Below are 19,944 nucleotides of genomic sequence, written 5' to 3'. Positions count from 1 at the left end.
CTCAGAGTATTTGTCATATTTGAACGAAACTTGCACACAGTGATCTCCTAATGCGTCTTCCCTCAAACTGTCCTCAGGCTCAAGGTCACTGTGAAGGTTGACCGACTGATGGAGGCAGAAATAAATAGTTGTTCCTTTCTTCACAACCGTGGCTCAGTGTGTTGGATGCAGTGCAGCCAACTAAAGAAAAATCAAACTAGAAAAAGATAAATGACACATCTCCAACTTAAAGATGATCCTGTAAATGAAACTGAATAGAAACAGCTCTGCACTGGGCTAAACCCACTTTAACAACGGTCCCTGATAATAAAGACTCCGCTCTCCATCATGACCTGGCACCCCTGAATCCAGTGGCTCCTCCCACTACTTAAAATAACAATTAAATATAAATTAAATAAGTTAATGGATAATTCTATATGCTTAAGGGAAAATTAATTTATAGTATAATAATACATGTATTTAACTACATAACTTTTTAAAGTTTTTATCATTTAATGCCAGAATGAGGAAATTTGCTTCTCAGGCGTGATCATTTAATGATTCATTTTTGCATAACTATATGATATTAATGTCCAAATATATTCTTGTGAAACACTCCAGACTCGTGTGTGTAATTAGAGGTCTGTTGTGGGGTGGGATACGTTATTTTTGCACTGCCAGAGTCGGCTCAGAAAGGCTTTACATCACATTTTAATCACTTATTCTTTAACAGCATAAATCACTGGTCTGTGTGTTACGTTCACTGGAATGCATCATCTCTCCGTCTGACACCCAACTGTGATGCATCACTGTCCGTTTTTTATTTTGTTTTCATGTGAACTCACACGTTTCCACCTTTAGTCACTTCTCAGTTTGTCGTGTTGCATCATCACCGCTCACAGCTGTCTGAGTGTCTGGTGTTTGTTCTGGGTAATCAAACAGTCTTTTATTTTCCTTCATCACTTCTATACTTTCTTTTTTTTTTGTTTCATTGGGGAGATGGATAACAAGTGCTGCTGTGAATGTCACCATTAATCTGCTTTCCAAACAAATTAGCGAGGCCTGGTTCTGGAGTCCGTGGTGAGTTTGGATTTGCAGAGCCCGATCTGCACGGAGACGCTGGGAAGGGCGTTGACTTCATGGGAGCTTCCTGCTCTCTGGACCCAGGAAGCAAAGCGGCGGGAGAGTGTGGGAAGAGGCTAAGTGAGTCTTCGTGGGTCTCTGAAGACCTCAGCTGCGGGTCAGAGATTAAACAGGACGTGCAGGCCAGCAGGGGGAGCCCTGAGTGGGCAGGAGCTGCAGATCCTCAGAGGGCCATCAGTCTCGACGCCTCCGAGTGCCTGAGTGAAATGAGCGACCTCTCTGGAATGTCTTTAGTCCGCAGCACGGCTTTGGAGGACCTGACATCCATTGGGGACAGAAACTTGTGGGTTCCTCAGGGCGAGGAGCTCATTTCTGAAGAAACAAACGATGGACTGACTGCTGAAGGAGCAGCTCTGAAGCCCCTCAGTGACTCCGGAAGCAAAAATATCACGTCAGAAACACCCCGGGCTCCTCATACGCAAAGTGCGCTCCAGTCTAGTTCAGATTCTTATTGTGAAGACCTTTCCGAGAAGCAGCGCCTTTTTAACAAATTGCCATCTGACACGGCAGCTGAAAACAGCGTTGACTCATCGTTACATACAGCCAGCTATTCAAAGCCTGACATTTCTAATGACTCAGAGATGAGGAGCGGTGTGGCTCAGACCACTGGCACCGCCGAGCTCCAGAAAACGCCCCCCCAAAGCACCCGAGCCAGAAAGTCTTTGGTGCCGGTCGCTGTTTTCAAAGGTCTGTGTGCTGTCATGTTCACCAGTTCAGAACCAGTCCTCTTCAGTTAACTCCTTCCACTCCTTTGATTTCCAACGCAGCTTCTGCTCTGTGTTATGCAGCACTCTCCCTCCGAAGTGTTTCTATGGACGTTAACTTTGACGCGAGGAGAAGCTTGTCGTCCTCCCTCCCCCCACTTTAGCTTTTTTCTTTCATCTCTCCATCTCTGCTCACTTTGCTGGTTATGCAGCCCTAAAAAAAAGCCACGTTTTTGTTTTATGTGTTTTCTTGCATGCTGCATACCCAACATCACTCATTTCACTTTCCATGAGAATGCATTCTGGCACGCTCATGGAAGCAAAAGTCTTAACTTATTGCACTTGGGTGGATATGAAAAAATAATATAGATATTAAACTTTTAAAAAAAAGGTGCCAAAAGCTAAAGTTTGCTTCTATTTCTTTTCTATAGCTCAAGGAGTGATGGATAACGGAGATAAGGTATGTCACCAACGGCATTTTTTAGGTTCAGCGGCTCATTTCTTTACGCCTTTTATTTGTTGTGAAAAATTCTGGTTTATTAAAACTTTTGGTTTTATTTTCTTTAGTTAACAAACACGACATATTATTACCCATGTCTATCACATATATTCAACATTTAACTGAACTCCTTCCAGCGACAGTGTTGAGCTCTCAGTAATTACTGTTTTATTATCTGACTAAGAAAATACTGCAGTTTAGCTCAACCTGGAGCACAAACACTGCAAACTATAATATTTGTTGGATAATCCCATGAAAATGCTACAAAAGCACCAATATCAAAAACCTGGTGGACTCCAATTAGTAGAGGTGATTCATAATAAACAGCTAGCAGCTACACCTGTCTGTGTTGGACATTTTAACATGCGAGTCTATGGAGATTCACTCACATTTGGAGCGAGTCTCAAGTGGCCACAAGAGGAACTGCAGTTTTTAGGCACTGGCCTCATTTCCCAGGATGATGCCTCTTGACTTGAACCAATGACTCTATAAAAGCTGCTTCATGCACCTGCCTGATTTGCCCAAGAGCACACCCCCTTGGACTTCCAAGTATAATAATAATAAGAATAAATTGGATTGGACGCCCCATCTAAACAGCAGGGAGGTGGGGCTTCTGTGCCTGAGATGACCATATTAGGGCTATCCCCTCTCTTGGCACTACATGCAGTGAAAATGAATAAAAAAGATTCTATTTGTAATATGTGACCAGATGTTTGTGTGTTTGTGTAGATACAAGATCCAAGTTATAATAAACCAGAACATTTTATTCATGTCATAAAAAAATCCTTTATTTTTATCACCTTTCAGTTATTTTTAATCATTCTTTTGTTTTGTGGTCATTGTCATTAGACCTTTTGTTTTTCATTCATTTCTTCCTCTTCATGAAAAAGACTCAAACTGCCACCACACCGACCTCTTCCCCTCAAAGACCGTCCATAACCGCCAAGAGCACCAAATCACCCGCATCCTCCCGAAATGGCCACAGCTCGATCCCCATTAAAGTCAGCAGCACAGGGCCAAGGCAGCCCGGAGTAAGTACAGGTCTGAATGCAGCTTAGAGCTCAGACGTGAGCCGACTGACTCGCACTCAGTTTTCTTCACACTCGCTGACTCAATCTTGTTTGAAAAGGTCAAAGAAAAACATGGTCTGGAACCTGATTCCTCCCTGTATTATCACCAAACATTATACGAAGAAACGACTCATCAATTCGTCACTGATTAGTGTGCGATGTTACTGCGTTCAACCATCTCCAAGTAAATGTAAAGAAGTCTCTGCTGGAAACTAAAATACTGTTGTGGTGACTTTCAGAGTGGTGCAAAGTCTCAGACTCCAGGGGCCAAAACTTCTGCCAGAACTGCAGCTCAACCAGGTATGAGCCGAGGACTTTGTGCTAAACTCAACTTTTATTTTATTGATTTTAGTATGGAAGCCTAAAGCGGACTCTATTAGCCATATAATTTAAACCTGAAACATGCTCATTTTTACAGCAAAAGGGGTTTGGCTGTAAATGTACTTTTAGTTTGCAGACTGTGGTTGCCCTTTTCAGTTAAATATTTTGGTAATTTTTTTATGCAGAGAGTCAATATTTACAGTGTTGACCCTTCTTATTCACACCTTCTGTAATTCTCTGCTGGATGTCATCTTCTGGGCCAAATCCTGATTGATTGAGATCCATCCATCTGGAAAATACGTGTTGGCCAACTGGCTGGGAGTGGTTGTTAGAGGTTCCTAGTGGTAGTCGCTTTGGTTGCTTGCAGATTGCTGCAGTCACTTGTAGTCCCTAATAGACACCAAGCTGTCTGCAACGCTGGTCGTGCTGTAGTGCTTGTGCCTCACCATCTCAGAAGGTACAAGCAGGTTTTAGGTCCAAGCAGCCTCCAGCAACCACATGCCAACCAGCTGGTAGAGGTCGCTGACCAGTCTCTGTGTGACTGGATCCATGTTTAGGAAACTGTCCACATCTAACCAAGAATCAGTGGACTCTTTGCATAAATGTGATTTATGTACCAGTAGAAATGTCATTATTCTTTACTAAATCACAGAAACATGCATAAAATAATCTCGCCCCAAAATCCAAAAGCAACAAAGTGAATGAATAACAGAAAATGTGTCGGTGGCTAAACAGCAGTGCAGAGAAACTCTTCAAAGAAAGAATGGCGCCTAACGGGTAAAATAATTATTTAGTCTGCTCTTAAAGCTCATTTTTAAAATATTACTTTAATATAGGCTACCGTATTTTTGGACTATGCGGTAATGATGTGTTATATTTTCTGTGATCTAGCTCGTGCCAACAAATCCCTCACTCCAAAAAATGAAAAAGGTAAAAAAATAAAATAAAATCAAGCAAATGATTAGAAATCGCTTCCAGCCTCGCATGGCCACAATGCCACGGTCTGATCTGCTGTTTCTGGATCAAACTCTGCCAGCTTTTAGCCAGTAGAGCTCCTAGTATGCGTTATTTTTTTATTATTTTTTAATGATTTCTTCTACATGCATGACTCATCACGCTGTAAACCTCCTAACCTATAATTTCTCTGGTTCCTGAAGATGCCAGGAGTGGACAGAGCAGCCCCGGCACTCCCAAATCCCCGGCTAGCCAATCAAATTCTGCAAAGTCGGGGGCCGAGGCCAACAAAGTGAAGAAGGTGGCTGTGGTGCGCTCCACCCCCAAATCCCCGGGCTCGCTGAAGAGCCGCCCGCCGGCTCCTCTGGCCGCCGCGGTGCCGCTGCCAGACCTGAAGAACGTCAGGTCCAAGATCGGCTCCACAGAAAACATCAAACATCAGCCCGGAGGGGGAAAGGTAACCTGGGAAATACTCTGAATACACCCCCCCACAGAACACTGCCCACTGAGTTTGCAGATTAGAGTTTTAACATTCACGTGACTGAGTGGAGTCGTCTACGATCCAGGCGTATATTTCTATGTGCCATTGGGGGTTTTTAATCATAAAACCTTTTCCTACCACAAATTTGTCCCTCTGTTTCTGCAGCGTTTCATTTTGGCCTATTGGTGTAGCGCAGATAGCCACAAAGCTGTTTTTAACATCATTTCTTCCTCTTTTAATCGCTACATTGTGATTAAACATTGTGATGTTTTGCAGTGAACCATGCAGACGGAGAGCCTCGAGAGTTGTTCCATTTATAAAAACGGTCAAATCTGGGAAAAGTTCCTCAGAATCAGCTGATATTTCTGCACAACAACGTGGTGAAATCAGGCAGGAAGTTCAGGTTTTGTCCAGTTTTCAGGTCTGAGAAGCACCTCTATTAAAAACTGCAAATCAGTTTTGTTTAAAATCTGATGACCCCACTCGGTCATTTTACATGCTTGAGTGTTAATACCAACAAACAAGGCCCTGAACCTTTTGTTGTTCCTTCCACCTACCTTTTCCCTTCGTGTTAGTTTCCAGAGTGGATTTGCTCATTTAGTTTTTACTTGTTCCATTGTTACTTTTATTATTACATATAAGGCATTATTTCAGGGAACGGCAGCTCTGAAGAGAATGAAGAGCACACAGATTAACTAGTTAGTTTAACTTGGAGAGAAGAGCACAGACAGGTGAGGGAGACAGGTGTAACAGTGAAGATGTAAGGAGGATGTAGTGAAGGTAAGTGGGAAAAGAGGATGCTGGGATGAGGCAGATGGTCTGTGTGGTGACCCTAAAAAGAGGAACCGAAAGAAGAAGACTAGATGATGATGATGATTTGTCAGGGTGAGATTTTATAAGTTCAGGCGTTACTATACAAACACAGGTCAGGCAGCTGACTCACAATAATCCGCACACCTCAGGTCTCAACAGACAAATACACTAAAGATTAATTTAATCAAGTTAGTTTTGATAAGGACACAATGTAACTTTTAAAAAAAAGATCTTTTATTATTATTGTTATTTTTTTATTTCACTATTGTTTAGCTCTAATCATCCCGGGGCAGCCGTGTCTCTCAGAAATGTTTGTGGAAGTAAAACTCCAGTCTGCAACTCAGTGTGTCGAGTGTAGTCTGCAGTGTGATGTCGTGTGTGTGTATGTATATGTGTGTGTGTGTGTGTGTGTGTGTGTGTGTGTGTGTGTGTGTGTGGCGCTAGAGGTTTATTTTAGCTAAAGCCATGCAGGTCTTTGGTCTAATTTTACTCAGGGTGCAGTCACGTGTCCGATGTTTTACTGATGAAACTCAAAAGGATCACGTGTTGTGATATTTATGGACCAAAATAAATAATTCAGCTTCATTCAGAGTTCAAACTAGAAAGTCTTTATTCTGGTAGATGACAGAAGAGCTGAAAATCAGTCTCTGGTTCCGGCCACAAGTAAAGAAATGAGAAGAAGTGAAGACCAATGCACACTTTGAATTATCGACTCTCCCCAACCCCGCATGCGGTCACACTCCCGCACGAGTTTCTCCCCACTTCTATAATCAAATCAAGTCTAAACTCTAAATCTAAAAGCTGACATTTTCACTTTTCCAGGTACAAATCCTTGATCAGAAGTTGGACTTTAGTAATGTGCAGTCTAAGTGTGGCTCCAAAGACAATATCAAACATGTACCCGGTGGCGGCAATGTGAGTAACTGGGGGATGAACTCAACTCCAGACTCTTGAGTATCTCTGCAGTTATGACCATCAGAAACTAACTCCTGGTAAAAGCAAAGTGCTCTCCTCTAATGATCCGATCAGAAGGTGGACTCGGATGTGGAAACACAATCTGCTCAATATCCCTAATCGGCATGGACTGTATATAAAAGATTGATGTAGCCACTGTGGCATCACTCACCCTGGTTGGCTGAGTCCCATTTAACAGCCTTGAGCTGTTTGTTTTGGTCTTTGACGCCTTCGTTTTGGCTGAGAAACTGAGGTATGCAATGCAGCAGCGTCTTCCAGATCCCAAGGAAGGACAGCCCTAGACATACCCACCAGTATAATCACGAGCTTTCTTTTCTAGTAACCACTACTGGACTTTGTTGACAGTCCCAGAGGTATATGGTGCTGCACTGGAAACCACCTTTTTATTGCTTTTTCATTAGCAGATTGTCACCCGTAGTTAGCATGGAAGACGGCAACTTGTCTGCACCAACCAGAAATGTTTTACCTTCAGAGTAAAAGTTGTCCTGCTGCTGCAACCAGCGTGTTTCAAAAAGTGCAACTGTGATGCACTTTCTCAAGTTTCACGTAGAGATGGACCGATCCGATATTACGTATCGGTATCGGTCCGATACTGACCTAAATTACTGGATCGGATATCGGCGAAAAATAAAAAATGTAATCCGATCCATTAAATATCAAAAAAGCACCTCACAAAACTTGCAACACAGCGTAACTCGGCTCATAACCGTAGCACGTTGCAGCAGTATGCGTCATGTGATAGAGCGGCTGTGTGTATTTGTAGCCTCGCTACCAAACCAGCATTTCATCTCTGAGGAAGTTATCCCAGAGAGAAGTAAAGCAAGTGTGTAAGTTCATCTCTGAATGTTTATAAAGCGTTCCCATGTTAAGCTTAACAACCGATATATGGAGCGACTGCTCTCTCTCTCCCTCTGCTGCGGCTACTTCAATCATGAAACTGCTTAACGATCAGCTGATCGGCTTTTCTGTCATGAGTCCGTCTCTCTTCTTTGTTTTTGGCCCACTTTACACCAGAAAGAGAAACCAGCGGAACAACAGCAGCACGTTTAAGCTTGATAAGCTGTTGTTAGAATGTATTTAATATTACTTTCTACACCAGGATCCTTTTCTACGTAGCTGACGGCTGGTAACTGTGCAGGGGCGGATCTAGCAAAGTGTAGCCAGGGGGGCCGATAGGGCATGAACAGGAAAAGGGGGCACAAAGACATACTTTTCTTTCTTATTCTCATTTAAAATATGTAGCTTTTAATAAATAATTATCTGAATCTTACACCCAAAGTTTTAATCTGATGTAAAATGTATAGAAGTCCATTACTATACTGTATATAGTAACTCTTAAGTCTATATACCCTAGTAAGCTATAGTACTTTTTCCTTTGGGAAGATACCGTCTGTGAATTCTGCAATTCTGTAGAAGAAAGATGTTGAATCTATTTAATTATTCTTGAAAATAATTTATTTCTGTGCATTTTTTTTCACCCTGCATCAAATTAAAGTTGATTACATCGATTAAGCATCATGAGGTGGAGGGTGGGGGGTTCCCTATTTTTTTTTTTTTTTCGCTGGGAGTTTGCAACCCTGTTAGTTAGGTTGCTTAATATTTCTGCTAAGTACTCTTTAAAATACCAGAATAGGAAGGATGGAGCAGGTTTAAGTTTATTAGATTGATCAGTGTTGCTGAACTATGAAATATTTTGGGTGCAGTGTATTTTTTACATGCAGGTATAACAGAATAGCTTTAGTGTTGTTGTTTATTTAAACTTGAGTATGAACTTATACAAAATGCAGCAAGATATTAAAAAAACAGTTTTATTGATTAAAAAACACACAATATCGGATTCATATCAGTATCGGCAGATATCCAAATTTATGATATCGGTATCGGTATCGGACATAAAAAAGTGGTATCGTGCCATCTCTAGTTTCACGACGGCTCCACGAACAGACAAGTCGGCTCCTACCGTGCAAACTATGGGTGACTGCGGCGTTCTGCTAGCAACTAAAGCAATAACAAGGAGGTTGTGGGTGCAGAACCTTTTTTGCATCAGCCAGCAACCAGCTGGTGAATATACAGTTTTCTGTAACGACCAGGTGGATGCTGGGTGGTTGCCAAATAGTCTCTACGCCTGTTAGACAGACCTAACAGACCAATCACACTGCATTAGCAGACTGACGATGCTTTTTGGCCGTAATAAGCTCAAATCTAAGAAAAAAGAAAAGAAAAAAAATGAAGAAAAATAGCTGTTGAGTCCATTCAGTCGTAAGCACTGAGTTGCTACCATGTGATTGGCTAATTAGTTATTGCATTATGAGCAGAACGACAGCTGTACCTAACAAAAACTGCTTTTTGCCACTACAGGAGTCGCCCTCTGCTGGACACAGAAAGAATGCAGGTTTAATTCAGTTCACTGTTCAGACCCAGAAGCTACGTCTATCATTTATATACAGTCTATGCACATAAGACTGAAGTTTTTATATGATTTTAATTCTTTCACTGAAAACTGGTGATGTACTGTGCTAAAGCTGGCATCTTTAACATTATACTGATTATTGATTTGCTTTTAACACAGAAAACAAAAAAACAAAAACACTGTTACATTGTTCTGATATTTAACAAATACCTCGCTCTCTCCCAGTTAACATTAACACAGCTGAGCCTCCTCGAGTTGGTTATGTTGACAAATTTGAGCAATTTAAAAAAAAAATTAATACAATTTTTATTATTTCTTTTTCATTTAAGTTATTTTGTGAGTGCACTGTATTTTCTTAGTTGCTTTTTGTTTTTATTCATATTTCTGTTTCTAAAAAGATTTTTTTTTACACTTAATTAAGTTTTAATTAACTTTAATACCCTTGCTAAAAACATCTGTTTGAAACTCTGCAGCTGCATTAAAACATCGCTATTTTTGCAATCTGCTGCACTAAAGTCGTCAGAAAACTGATGACTTCCTCGAAGTGTGACAAATATGCAGAGTTACAGATGGCAGCTTTAACGCCAAGATCTCTTTCACCATCTCACTTCCTCCTTTCGGGCTGACTCCCTTCCCCCAGCTCGTCTCGTTTTATTTCCTGAAGAATTTACTTTTTTTTGTCTTGTTGCAGGTCAAAATCGTTGAGAAGAAGCTGGACTTAAGTAACGTCCAATCTCGCTGCGGTTCTAAAGACAACCTAAAGCACACGCCTGGTGGAGGCAAGGTGAGAGAGACTGTAGCTTTAAAAGAAGTCCCACAAATTCCACAAAGGCACAAGAAAAGGGATTATTCACAAAGCCTGTTGCATCATTTACAAGTGCAGTTCAGTTTGATTTACATAAAAAAGCAACTTCCTGTCATTACGATAGCGCCATTCTATGAAAATCAGCAGGTACCTGACCTCATCAGAATCAACTGATTATGTACTGAAAATGTCACGTGGACCCAAATACGCCAGGCTTCCCCTGCAGCCTCGCTGCTCTGTGACTCAAAGGGTTAACAGTCTCCCCCTCACCTGTGCACTTTTCCATCCAGACTGAAGGATTTCAGAGGTTTTCAGAGTCTGACACGACTAAATCTACAACTTTATCAGTTCAGTTAAAGTTTAAGCACATCCACTCAATCAAAAGAGGAAATGTTGAATACATTTTTACAAATTCTGTAAAAAGAGCAGTCGTGGTAAATAATCTTGATTTTTTCCAAAGTACCTGTGAGTATGATGCCAGAGATGGTGAGCAGCAACAAGAAAATATCCTCCACACCGTTACACCACCTCGTCCATCCTGAACCATTCATATGAGGCAGGATGGATCCGTGCTTTCAGTTCTGACCCTACCACCTGAATGTTGCAGCAGAGACTCATCAGACCAGGCAACGTTTTTCAGTCTTCTGTTGTCTAATTGCAGTCCATCTGCCTCAAGGTTCGACGTGTTGTGCATTTACAGAGTTCTCTGTGAACCCACAGATGGATGTGTGGGGAAAAGATGAACAGATTCTCAAATACTCTGCTAGCACCAACAACCACACCATGTTCAGTCTCTTAAATCACCTTTATTCCCCCCAGTCTGATGCCCTTTAGCGGGTCTTTCACCATGTCTACATGCCTCAATGCATCGGGTTGCTGTCATGTGATTGGTTTTACTTCCTCCCCGTCTCGTTATATCAGATTAATCCCAGCTGTGTTTCCCTCCTGTTTCCCATTCCCTTGTTACTCCCTTGTGTATTTAAGCCCTGTGTTGTACTCTCTTCGCTGTGTGTTTCCTCCGTGCTCCTGGTTTTCTAGCCTCCCAGTGTTAACGTCTTAGTTTCCAGTTTCTATCTTCAAGTTTTGGTTTGTTTTCCGTTTATTTTATAGATTATTTTTCCCAGAAAATAAAGCTGCCGCTTTGAGTTAAGTTTTCCCTGTGAGTGTCCTGCGTTTGGTCCTAACCTAGCCTGCCACACAGCATCAAACCATGACAGATACCTGCAGTGAGGAGCAGTTGAAGAAGATTTATCTAAAAAAGTATCTGATGAGTGTCAGTGTGATATTTTTGCATTTATAATTGGTGCTGTCATCTCTCTGTGTATTCATCGATCTCTTTCGTACACTGTTTTTGTTTTTTTGCTAATGAAAAGTCTCAACCCTGTAAGGTCAAACTCATCACAGGGTTACCTTCAACTTTTTTCTGATCGTTTCATTTTTTCCCTCGATTGTCAAAAATGTGGAAAACAGTTTAGAGAAAATAAAATAAAAACCTGTTTTCCTCCAGGTTAGAGTTGGGGTCATCACCTATGATGACTTGGACCTCAGAGGTCTAACTTGATGGTTTTCCGCCCTGTACAGTTTGAAAACCTCTGAAATGCTTCACCTGATTGTAATGGCTTCAAAGCACCAGCGCGGTGATGTGTGGACGTCTCCTCACGAGGGTCTCGAGTATCTCGGTCAGCTCTCGCTCCCCTGAGCCTCAAACTCGTCCCTCCAACATTTAACTTCCTCTCCAGTAATCGTCTTCTTTCGCAGCTCTTGGATTTCTCCACCATAACTGTGTTTTTTCCCCCCCACATATCAACTTTCCAGGTGCAAATTCTCGATAAGAAGTTGGACTTGAGCAATGTGCAGTCCCGGTGTGGCTCCAAAGATAATATAAAACATGTACCTGGTGGTGGCAATGTGAGTAGAGGTGTGCTTCCACTGAACGCATCCTCAGAAAGGAGCACAGATCCTCCCGTCTGTGTCCAGCCCTTCTGACCTCCCAAACGCTGACCCGTCAACTTCTCCCATTAACAGTTTTACTGAACACATGAACAGATCTGAGCATTTCATACTAGAACAGCACTAAACCGCCCTCCCAGCACTTTTCTTTCACTGGTTTAGATGCTCTGTAGTTCCTAAATCAGAGTCTTCTTAGTTTAGTGGATCTACTGTGTTATGCAATGCTCTGGGTCTCATGTAAGCCCAATAACTCTGTTGAATCTTTGCCCTCAAATCTGCCCCTGAAGCCACACGCATGAATCCTGTTTGTGGACGTTTTTATTTTAAAAAGTCCTAAAACCTTGATGTGAAGTGAACTAATTGTCCCCTCAAAGTGTCCCGATCGGGTAACAAAGAGCCTCGCTGTCCTCGGCTTCTCCACCAAACAGTGCCTGTTGTCGTCCACGCTGAGGTGACCTCAGCTCTGAGAGACTGAGCGCTCTGTGTTTGCAGACAAACAGCCAAGAGTGACATCATCTATCCATGCATGGTGATGCATGGCTGCTGAAATCTGGCTTTTATCAGTTAGTGCAGAAGATGGTCACTTGTTTTTCTGCACTGGGGTAAGGTCGCCCCGCTCAGATTAAAACTTTAACCGTTAATCCAGTCTGTTAGTCAGTGATGTTGATCTGTGTTTCCTTCCATAACCCGGTTCCAGAAAGCAGGTTTTTATAGTCAAGTCTGTCGTAAATGTAAGGAGAAAGATGGAAATCACAGATTTATTATTAATACATGTTTAAAAAATGATTGGTCATCGTGCAACAAGTGAAGCCTTCAATTTAAAGACCAGATGCACAGTGGCAAAAGCAGCAACTCCACACAATCCCCCATAAATCATCATCTGATTTCATGTTATTGACTGAGTCGCTCTTATCTAAAAACAAAGGTGTTGATTCACTAAACGTTCCCACGTTTAGAGACAGAGGCCCAACGCGAGTTTAAAGTACGACTCAGACCGTTGAACCTGCTTTCAGGAACAGTTTTACTAACAGGCCGGTTTTATAGGATCAGTTCCTCGGTGGCTGCATGCAGGGCGACTTCAGAGCTGCTGACTCTGCTGGTCTGCATTCAAACTCTGTTTGTGCTGTTTTTTTTCCTCTCAGGTTCAAATTGTGCACAAAAAGATCGATCTGAGCAACGTTACATCTAAGTGTGGCTCAAAGGACAACATTCATCACAAGCCGGGTAAAATATTATTCCAACTTTCTGCTTAATTTTAGGTGATGAGTGCATAACGACAATATAATTAGTAGCAGAAGTCTCCCTCACCTTCAATGTAAATGCAATACCACACGTAGTAATTTATGTTCTTGCCTCTGCTCTGAATACTATGAAAAGCATTAACCAAAGAAGCTGGGGTGGAGGTGGGTTGCAAAGCGGCTTGGAGAGCCGACCCGCAAACACTGCCTTGGTCACTGCCTGAAGGTCTCAGGCAGCTGTGATTATTTTAGTAAAACATTTTTTAATGATGGTTTTCTTAATATTAACAAAAACTGGTTACTAGTTAAACTTCTGTAGCTCTGATTGTTTGATTTTAAAAGCAGGAAATTTACTGATGCTGGTTCTTACACTAAGTACCAGTACAAGTTCTTCCACTTCTTTAATAATGGTGCTGCACTCAGATTATTATTTTTTTTAGGTGGTGGAAACATTGAGATCAAAAACGAGAAGCTGGAGTTTAAAGTTCAGTCCAAAGTGGGCTCTCTGGGCAACATCAGCCACGTTCCTGGAGGCGGACAGAAGAAGGTGAAGTAAAAATCCACCAATGCGCTCTCTGCAGGCTAAAAGCAAAACACTCGGTGCACTGTGGCGCTTCGTCACGGTTCTGTATGGAGACCAATCTGTGCCAACAGCGCAAAGAAAAAAATGAAATTGGAAAACAAACATTTTGATCTTCACCACATTCAAATTTCTACAAGCTTGTCCTCTTATTCTAAGCTAAGAGACCAATTTAAAGTTAAATATCAGATTTTTAAAAATTTATTCTTTTACTGCTAATGCAGTTTACATGCTGTGTGGAAGACACTGGATCGCTTGTTGGAGGAAAAGTGAAACTGATCCTAAAAATATTTAAAACTGTAAAAGAGTAAAATATAAAATGAGACATAAAATTTGCAGCTAAAAACTTCAAAAGCAAAATTTAAAACATTAAGAAATTCTGGAACTGAAAATAACTTTTCTTCCCTACATACTTTTAATTTGAAGACACATATATAATTAAAATTAACTAAAGTTTGGCACCATTTGGCCTCAAGCATGTTTCAGTGCTCGGCTGTCTTCTTCGGAAAACCAGCTTTCAGCTCTTCTGCGTCTCTGTGGGTGAAACACACTCAGCAACACAGCACGTTTCACTTCTCAGAAACAGCAAAGCTTAAAACAGCGAGAACATTTCAGTTAATCGCTAACAGCCACACTGACGTTAGTGAGGGTGTCACACAGACAGCAGCTTTTAGAGCTTTTTTTCTTGGTTTTTCTGCTTTTTCCCTCCTTTGTTCAAGCTTCCATCTTCTTCATCCTGCTGATTTTCACTTCATTTTAAAGTTTTGGTTGTCGTTCTTGTCAAATTTCATTGTTGTGACAGCGTTTTGGGGCCACTGGAGCTAAAAGTTTACAGGGGAAAAAAAGATGATCTCAAGAAAAAGGACAATTTAAAGAGACAAAGTTTTTATGTGAAAAAACTATGAGAAAAACAGTGAATAATTTAACAATAATAATAAATTTGTTTGTTTTCTTATAATTTTATCACAATTTTCTTATATGTTCATCAGATTTTTCTAGTAAGTTTCACATTTTTTCTAATTTTTACCAATTTTTCTCCCCTAAAATGTCTTTTTTTTTATCTCACAAATTTTGTCTTTTTCTTGTAAAACAATATTTTTTTGTTTAAACTTTAAATTCCTGATTATATTCTCTGAATCTGACTCCTCCCCCAAGCGCCTTACATTTTTTATTTGTATTTTTTTTTTACCTTCAGCTGCCCTGAGACGCTGTGCTACATTTTCTCACCAATTGTTTTGCTTTATTTTATTTATTTTTCATTTCTGTTGAAACCATCATGTGTATTTTTGTTGCATGCCTTTTCATTTCCTTGCTGGGGCTCCTCTGTAGAGGGAGGAGGGGAAAGACGGAGAGGGGAGCACCTCAGACAGCCCCTCGGTCCTCTCCCCCGCTGTCACCCCCCCTCAGTCACCTCCGACTGTCCCTTCAGCACCCATCACACCCATCCTGACGAACCCTCTCATAAAGATTGAGGACTCCTGTAAGTACCTACAAGCTGCTTCATCTCAGACTCTCAGCTATGAGACATGACGTGGATAGCGCTGATTATGAGTTTTCAGGATCTGAGGCCTGTGCTGTGAAGCTAACCTAACATCATCAGTCAGGCCAAGAGGTCACATGAAAGTTTTATCAGCTCAATAAATCAGCTCAGGGTTCATTCTCACAACCAGAAGCCTCCTGTGACCGCTCTGCAACCATCGACCGGAGCTGGAAACGTCTTTATTTTTGTTGCATGCATGCAAACTGTACCTCATGTGCACACAGTTTTGATGGTTTTGGCCTCTGTAAACAGCTTAGGGCGAATCATAACGCAGGAAATTAAAAGATTACGTAGTGCAGGACTATCATTAGTCCTTAAAAATCAGAAAAATCCAGGCCGTGGCTGATCGGACACTCTGATGTCTGACCTTCACCTCCGATCTCGCCACAGATTGAGAGCCACAAACTGAACTTCCGCGAGACAGCCAAGGCCCGCACTGACCACGGCGCCGAGATCGTCTCCTTGGAAGACTCCCCCCACCAGCTCAGCACCGTGTCCTCCTCTGGCAGCATCAACATGACCGACTCTCCGCAGCTCTCCACGCTGGCCGACCAGGTGTCCGCCTCCCTGGCCAAACAAGGCTTGTGAACGCGCCTGCCGCACTCCCCGCCTCGACCACACGACCACGTAGAGGAGTTGTGATACCTTCCTCGTTACTTTCACAGGACTTTTGTTTGATTTTTTTAGCTGCCCGTCACTGTTTATCCTCCACTAACCTTTGAATCTCGTCGAGGTGTTGCTATTAGAGGTCTTGAAAAAGAAAACAGATTAACCAGTAGGCCAACATGTATTGAATATCTCTCTGTGGTCTTTGATCTCTACACTTAATTTGAACCTTTTGTAAGTGTCCCTTTAAGAGTTAAAGCACCCCAGCAGAGCAAAATCCTCCCTCTGAGGATCTCCGTACATATCCCGCTAAATCGTCTAAGACTCGGTTTCCCGTCACATTGACTGTAAACCCTTTTAGAAGTGTATCTTATCAGCGTCACCTTTGACGGGTGTCCCCTGATTCTTTTTTATTTATTTATTTTTTGATAAAAAACAGAACCTTGAAGATGGAGGTTAATGCAGACTGTTTGTGGGACGGGGGTGGGGGTGGGGGTCCGTTTGTGCTAAAGCAGAGGGATCAGATACAGGGTCCGGTGAAGTGGGCGGAGGAACGGTTAGAAGAAAAAGTAGCAAATATTTCTCGTCAAGGCAGAAAAAAAAGCTTTCAGACCTCACTGCTGTCTTTGCTTTGTGTAGTCCCGACATGTGCTGCACCTCGAGCTACTGCAGGAGACTGTGGGGTGGGAGGGGGGGGGGCGGAAGTGAGACCGCAGAGAGAACGGCGACTGATCGCGCCACCTCCACACGACTTTTTACGGGACGCGCCGAACTCAGATGTTCGTTCAGAGCCGCGAGATCGAGAAGAAAGAGAGAAATTACACCTAACGGAGGGCTGAAAGAGGCCTTTACCAACGGCAGCTGTGCTGTTTAACTCTTCCCTGCTTAAAACATGACCGAGTGTGCATCAGACGTAAGTGAGGGTGATCTTCAACTTGTTCTAACAGCCATCGAAACATTTGTTAATCGATAAATACACTGAAGCATCAGGTTTTTGTAGTTTTTTTTAAAGTAGCTGGCTCGTTGTGGCGACAATACTGTAAAGTTGTGCTGTCTGCTGCGACCTGCAGCTGCTGAGGCCTCGAGGGTCGACCTGGTTTTACTACAGTGGATGTCAGCGTGACGGATGACTGAGTCTAAAACACTAAACCAGCCAAAGGATTGACATTTAAACCATTAGAATCGCAGCGGAGAGCGCAACCAAAGCCGAGCGGTGACGTCATCATCACCGCCAGCTTCCAGTGCCATCCAGACTTCTTGTGTTCGCAGGGTTACAGCGTGGTGGCACTTTCACAGGTTCAAACTTCCACTGCAGAGGTATGCTGCAGCGTGCTGGGAACATTTCACCTTAAATATGTAAGTTAAAGGGCCCGAGCGATGGAAGAATACTAAAGCTAAATAATGAAAATTTTAAGAAACAAAATGTCCAAAAGTGTGAAAACCCCACATTTCTTCTTCTGTTTTATTTGACTGATTTAAGCTGGTTTTTGTTCCCCGCTGTTTCCTGTTCTCTGCTGGCCGTGTGAGTCGTTCGGCTCAGAATGATCGATTATCTGAGCTCGGTGACGAAGCGAGGGGCTGCTGCCTCTCCGCGGTCTCATTTCTGATGCTCTCCCCGCGTCCTAGGTGAGGGAGGGGTGAGGGAGGGGGGAGGGGAGCGTTACCTGGATTTAAAAAATGCAGAAAAAAGACGAAGTGAAGAGCTAGAGTAGAGACTTTGTGTTGGGCACAGTTTTATAATCGTACTCTGTGGATATATGACATGTATTTGATATGAAGAAACATTTGTATCGTGCCTGCTACTGTCAGTGTTCTTTTTTTTTACTGCTCTGTGTAAATGCGCTACAGCTTGAGGAGGGAAAATTAACCTTAAAGTGACATTTTCATAGCTAAACTGTGAGGAGGAGGCTGAGTACAGTATTTATGCACTTACAGGTAGGTAGACTAGTTTTCACAGCGGTGACACAAACACACAAAGCGGCTGTTTTACTGTTAATGGATCGTTTGTACGGAGAAGATTGTGATTGTTGCACAGCAGGCGGATGGTGGACGGTGAAGACCTCGTTAGGCAGTCTATATCCAACACACATGCACCTGAAACACAGGACTGATCAGCTGGTCGTGTTTCTCGCTCCCTGCAAAGTAGCAAAAGTGCACTTTGTGGCAAAAGTTTGTGGACGCATGAGAGCTTATCTACTGCAGATTTTTAGCGGTAGTCCAAAAGTCACGAGCGAGGCTTGATGAGCATCACAGGAAGTGTTTGGTGGGCCAGAGGAGGCCCAAACGCCACAGCACACAGTGGTGCCAGACAACAAAAAGAAACCTCAGAATTGGGCCCCGTATTGGTGCTTTCTCAGATTTGTTTGATGAGGTGTTACATTTAACCACGACTAAGTGTTTAATTAACCTTTAGAAAATGTGTCTACATTCTCAGTAAATACTGACCAAAGTACAGAACAGGAATATTTAGAGGAGGTGATGATTTCACTGCCTTCATGGTGCTTTCACACCAAAGGGAACTTTAGGGAACAGCCAACAGCACGAGGACGACTTCAGCTGATAGCTGGAATCAAATTACGTGTTTATTTCTACTGTAAGGTTTGTTGTTTGAACATGGGTGTCTCTGGAGAATGACTCTCTTTTGGAGCCAGCCTCAAGTGGCCATCAGAGGAACTGCAGTTTTTGGCACTGGGAAAAAACCCTTCAAAGTTACTAAATGGAAGGTAGACCTGCCTTTTAGCAACAAAAGTGCCCAAGCATCAGATTAAAATATGATCCCTTTTAAATGGTTGAGCCAGACAGGTGCGTCCACTTGCTTTTGTCCATGCAGTGCATATGTGGTCACGTTTTTGTTGTGTTCTCCAGCTGGAGCCAGGTTAAGACGTTCCCCTGCAAACAAACCCAGTTCATGTGCTCAGAGATGTCCCGATGTGCCCCCCCGCTGATTCATTACTCGCATTAAAATGAGTGAAACAGCTTCTTGCATGCAGCTCATGTAAGAGACAGCCGTCTGCTTGTTGCCCCCCTTTCACAAAGCGATCTGTCTGTATATCCTGTTTATATTTGCTCTGGAACTGGACGGATGTACCAATTCTTCTTTTTTTTGTATAAAAAAAAATGTGCAATTAAGGGTCAAAAGGTCGCCGACTTTGCTGTAAGGTTTCCTAAACGAGCAAGCACACGAAAAGCTTGCAATCTGCATGCTAAACCCTCTTTAGTTCCAGTTCCACGCTCGTCTCCGCGTGCAGGACTGACGCGAGCACCGAGGGACGGGAGCCGATCTCCACAGAGGTTTCCACAGTAACAACTCGTCACCTTCTTTCGTTTTTGTTTTCCTCTCTTCGGGGTTACTTCTGACGCTGTACAGTTGTGGAAATGTGATTGTTCTCGTTATTGTGCATTTTCTCAATAACTGGTTTATGATGATTCTTGTTGCTGTATATGTGTATTTGAAAATAAATGCTATGAAGTCACCGTGATGGTGAAGGAGTGCAAAAAAATCACTCCCAGATCAGACGGGACTCATTCATCTCTGTTTCCACCTTCAGTCTGAGGCAGTGGAACTCAAATATTTATATAAGTTATTTGGTGCTTTACATTTTCTTTACAGTAACTATGTGTTTTACTGCATTTATGAAATATAAAACATAAGACAAACTTTTTCCTTTTTATTTATACGAACAAAATGCGACAGCTGTGATGAAGAGGGGGAAAATCTATTAGTAATTCACTGTAATTCACTGCTGAAACGGTAGTTCACTGTAGTTAAAAAATAACCACACTTTAATTTAAAGAATAAAAATTTTTAAGCTAATAATTTAAAAATTACTTTTAAAAGGCCTGTTTTAGTCTTATTTTATCCAGAGTTCAGTATGA

At 42.2% G+C, this 19,944-nt stretch overlaps 1 protein-coding gene across 16 annotated transcripts in view; it reads left to right on the top strand.

The window, feature by feature from the left end:
- Nucleotides 1–19,597, top strand: part of mapta (microtubule-associated protein tau a) — a 38,798-nt gene extending 19,201 nt beyond the window's left edge. For 7 of the 16 annotated variants that reach the window (XM_039616433.1, XM_039616432.1, XM_039616429.1 and 4 more), the window contains 10 exons: nt 2,258–2,286; nt 3,216–3,356; nt 3,635–3,695; nt 4,874–5,127; nt 6,787–6,879; nt 10,041–10,133; nt 11,970–12,062; nt 13,247–13,328; nt 13,783–13,889; nt 15,853–19,597. In XM_039616433.1, the coding sequence (XP_039472367.1) occupies nt 2,258–2,286; nt 3,216–3,356; nt 3,635–3,695; nt 4,874–5,127; nt 6,787–6,879; nt 10,041–10,133; nt 11,970–12,062; nt 13,247–13,328; nt 13,783–13,889; nt 15,853–16,050 (1,151 nt within the window). In that variant the 3' untranslated portion in view covers nt 16,051–19,597. Of the gene's footprint in view, nt 1–2,257; nt 2,287–3,215; nt 3,357–3,634; nt 3,696–4,873; nt 5,128–6,786; nt 6,880–10,040; nt 10,134–11,969; nt 12,063–13,246; nt 13,329–13,782; nt 13,890–15,251; nt 15,403–15,852 lie in introns of all 16 variants that reach the window. The other 9 variants (XM_039616437.1, XM_039616436.1, XM_039616431.1 and 6 more) reach the window with 6 other exon arrangements.
- The last annotated feature ends 347 nt before the right edge of the window (nt 19,598–19,944 follow it).

Source organism: Oreochromis aureus, linkage group 8, assembly GCF_013358895.1.
Source record: "Oreochromis aureus strain Israel breed Guangdong linkage group 8, ZZ_aureus, whole genome shotgun sequence".
Lineage (NCBI taxonomy): Eukaryota > Metazoa > Chordata > Actinopteri > Cichliformes > Cichlidae > Oreochromis > Oreochromis aureus.
The sequence above is the reverse complement of the archived record's forward strand: the minus strand, read 5'-3'. Positions and strand labels throughout refer to the sequence as shown.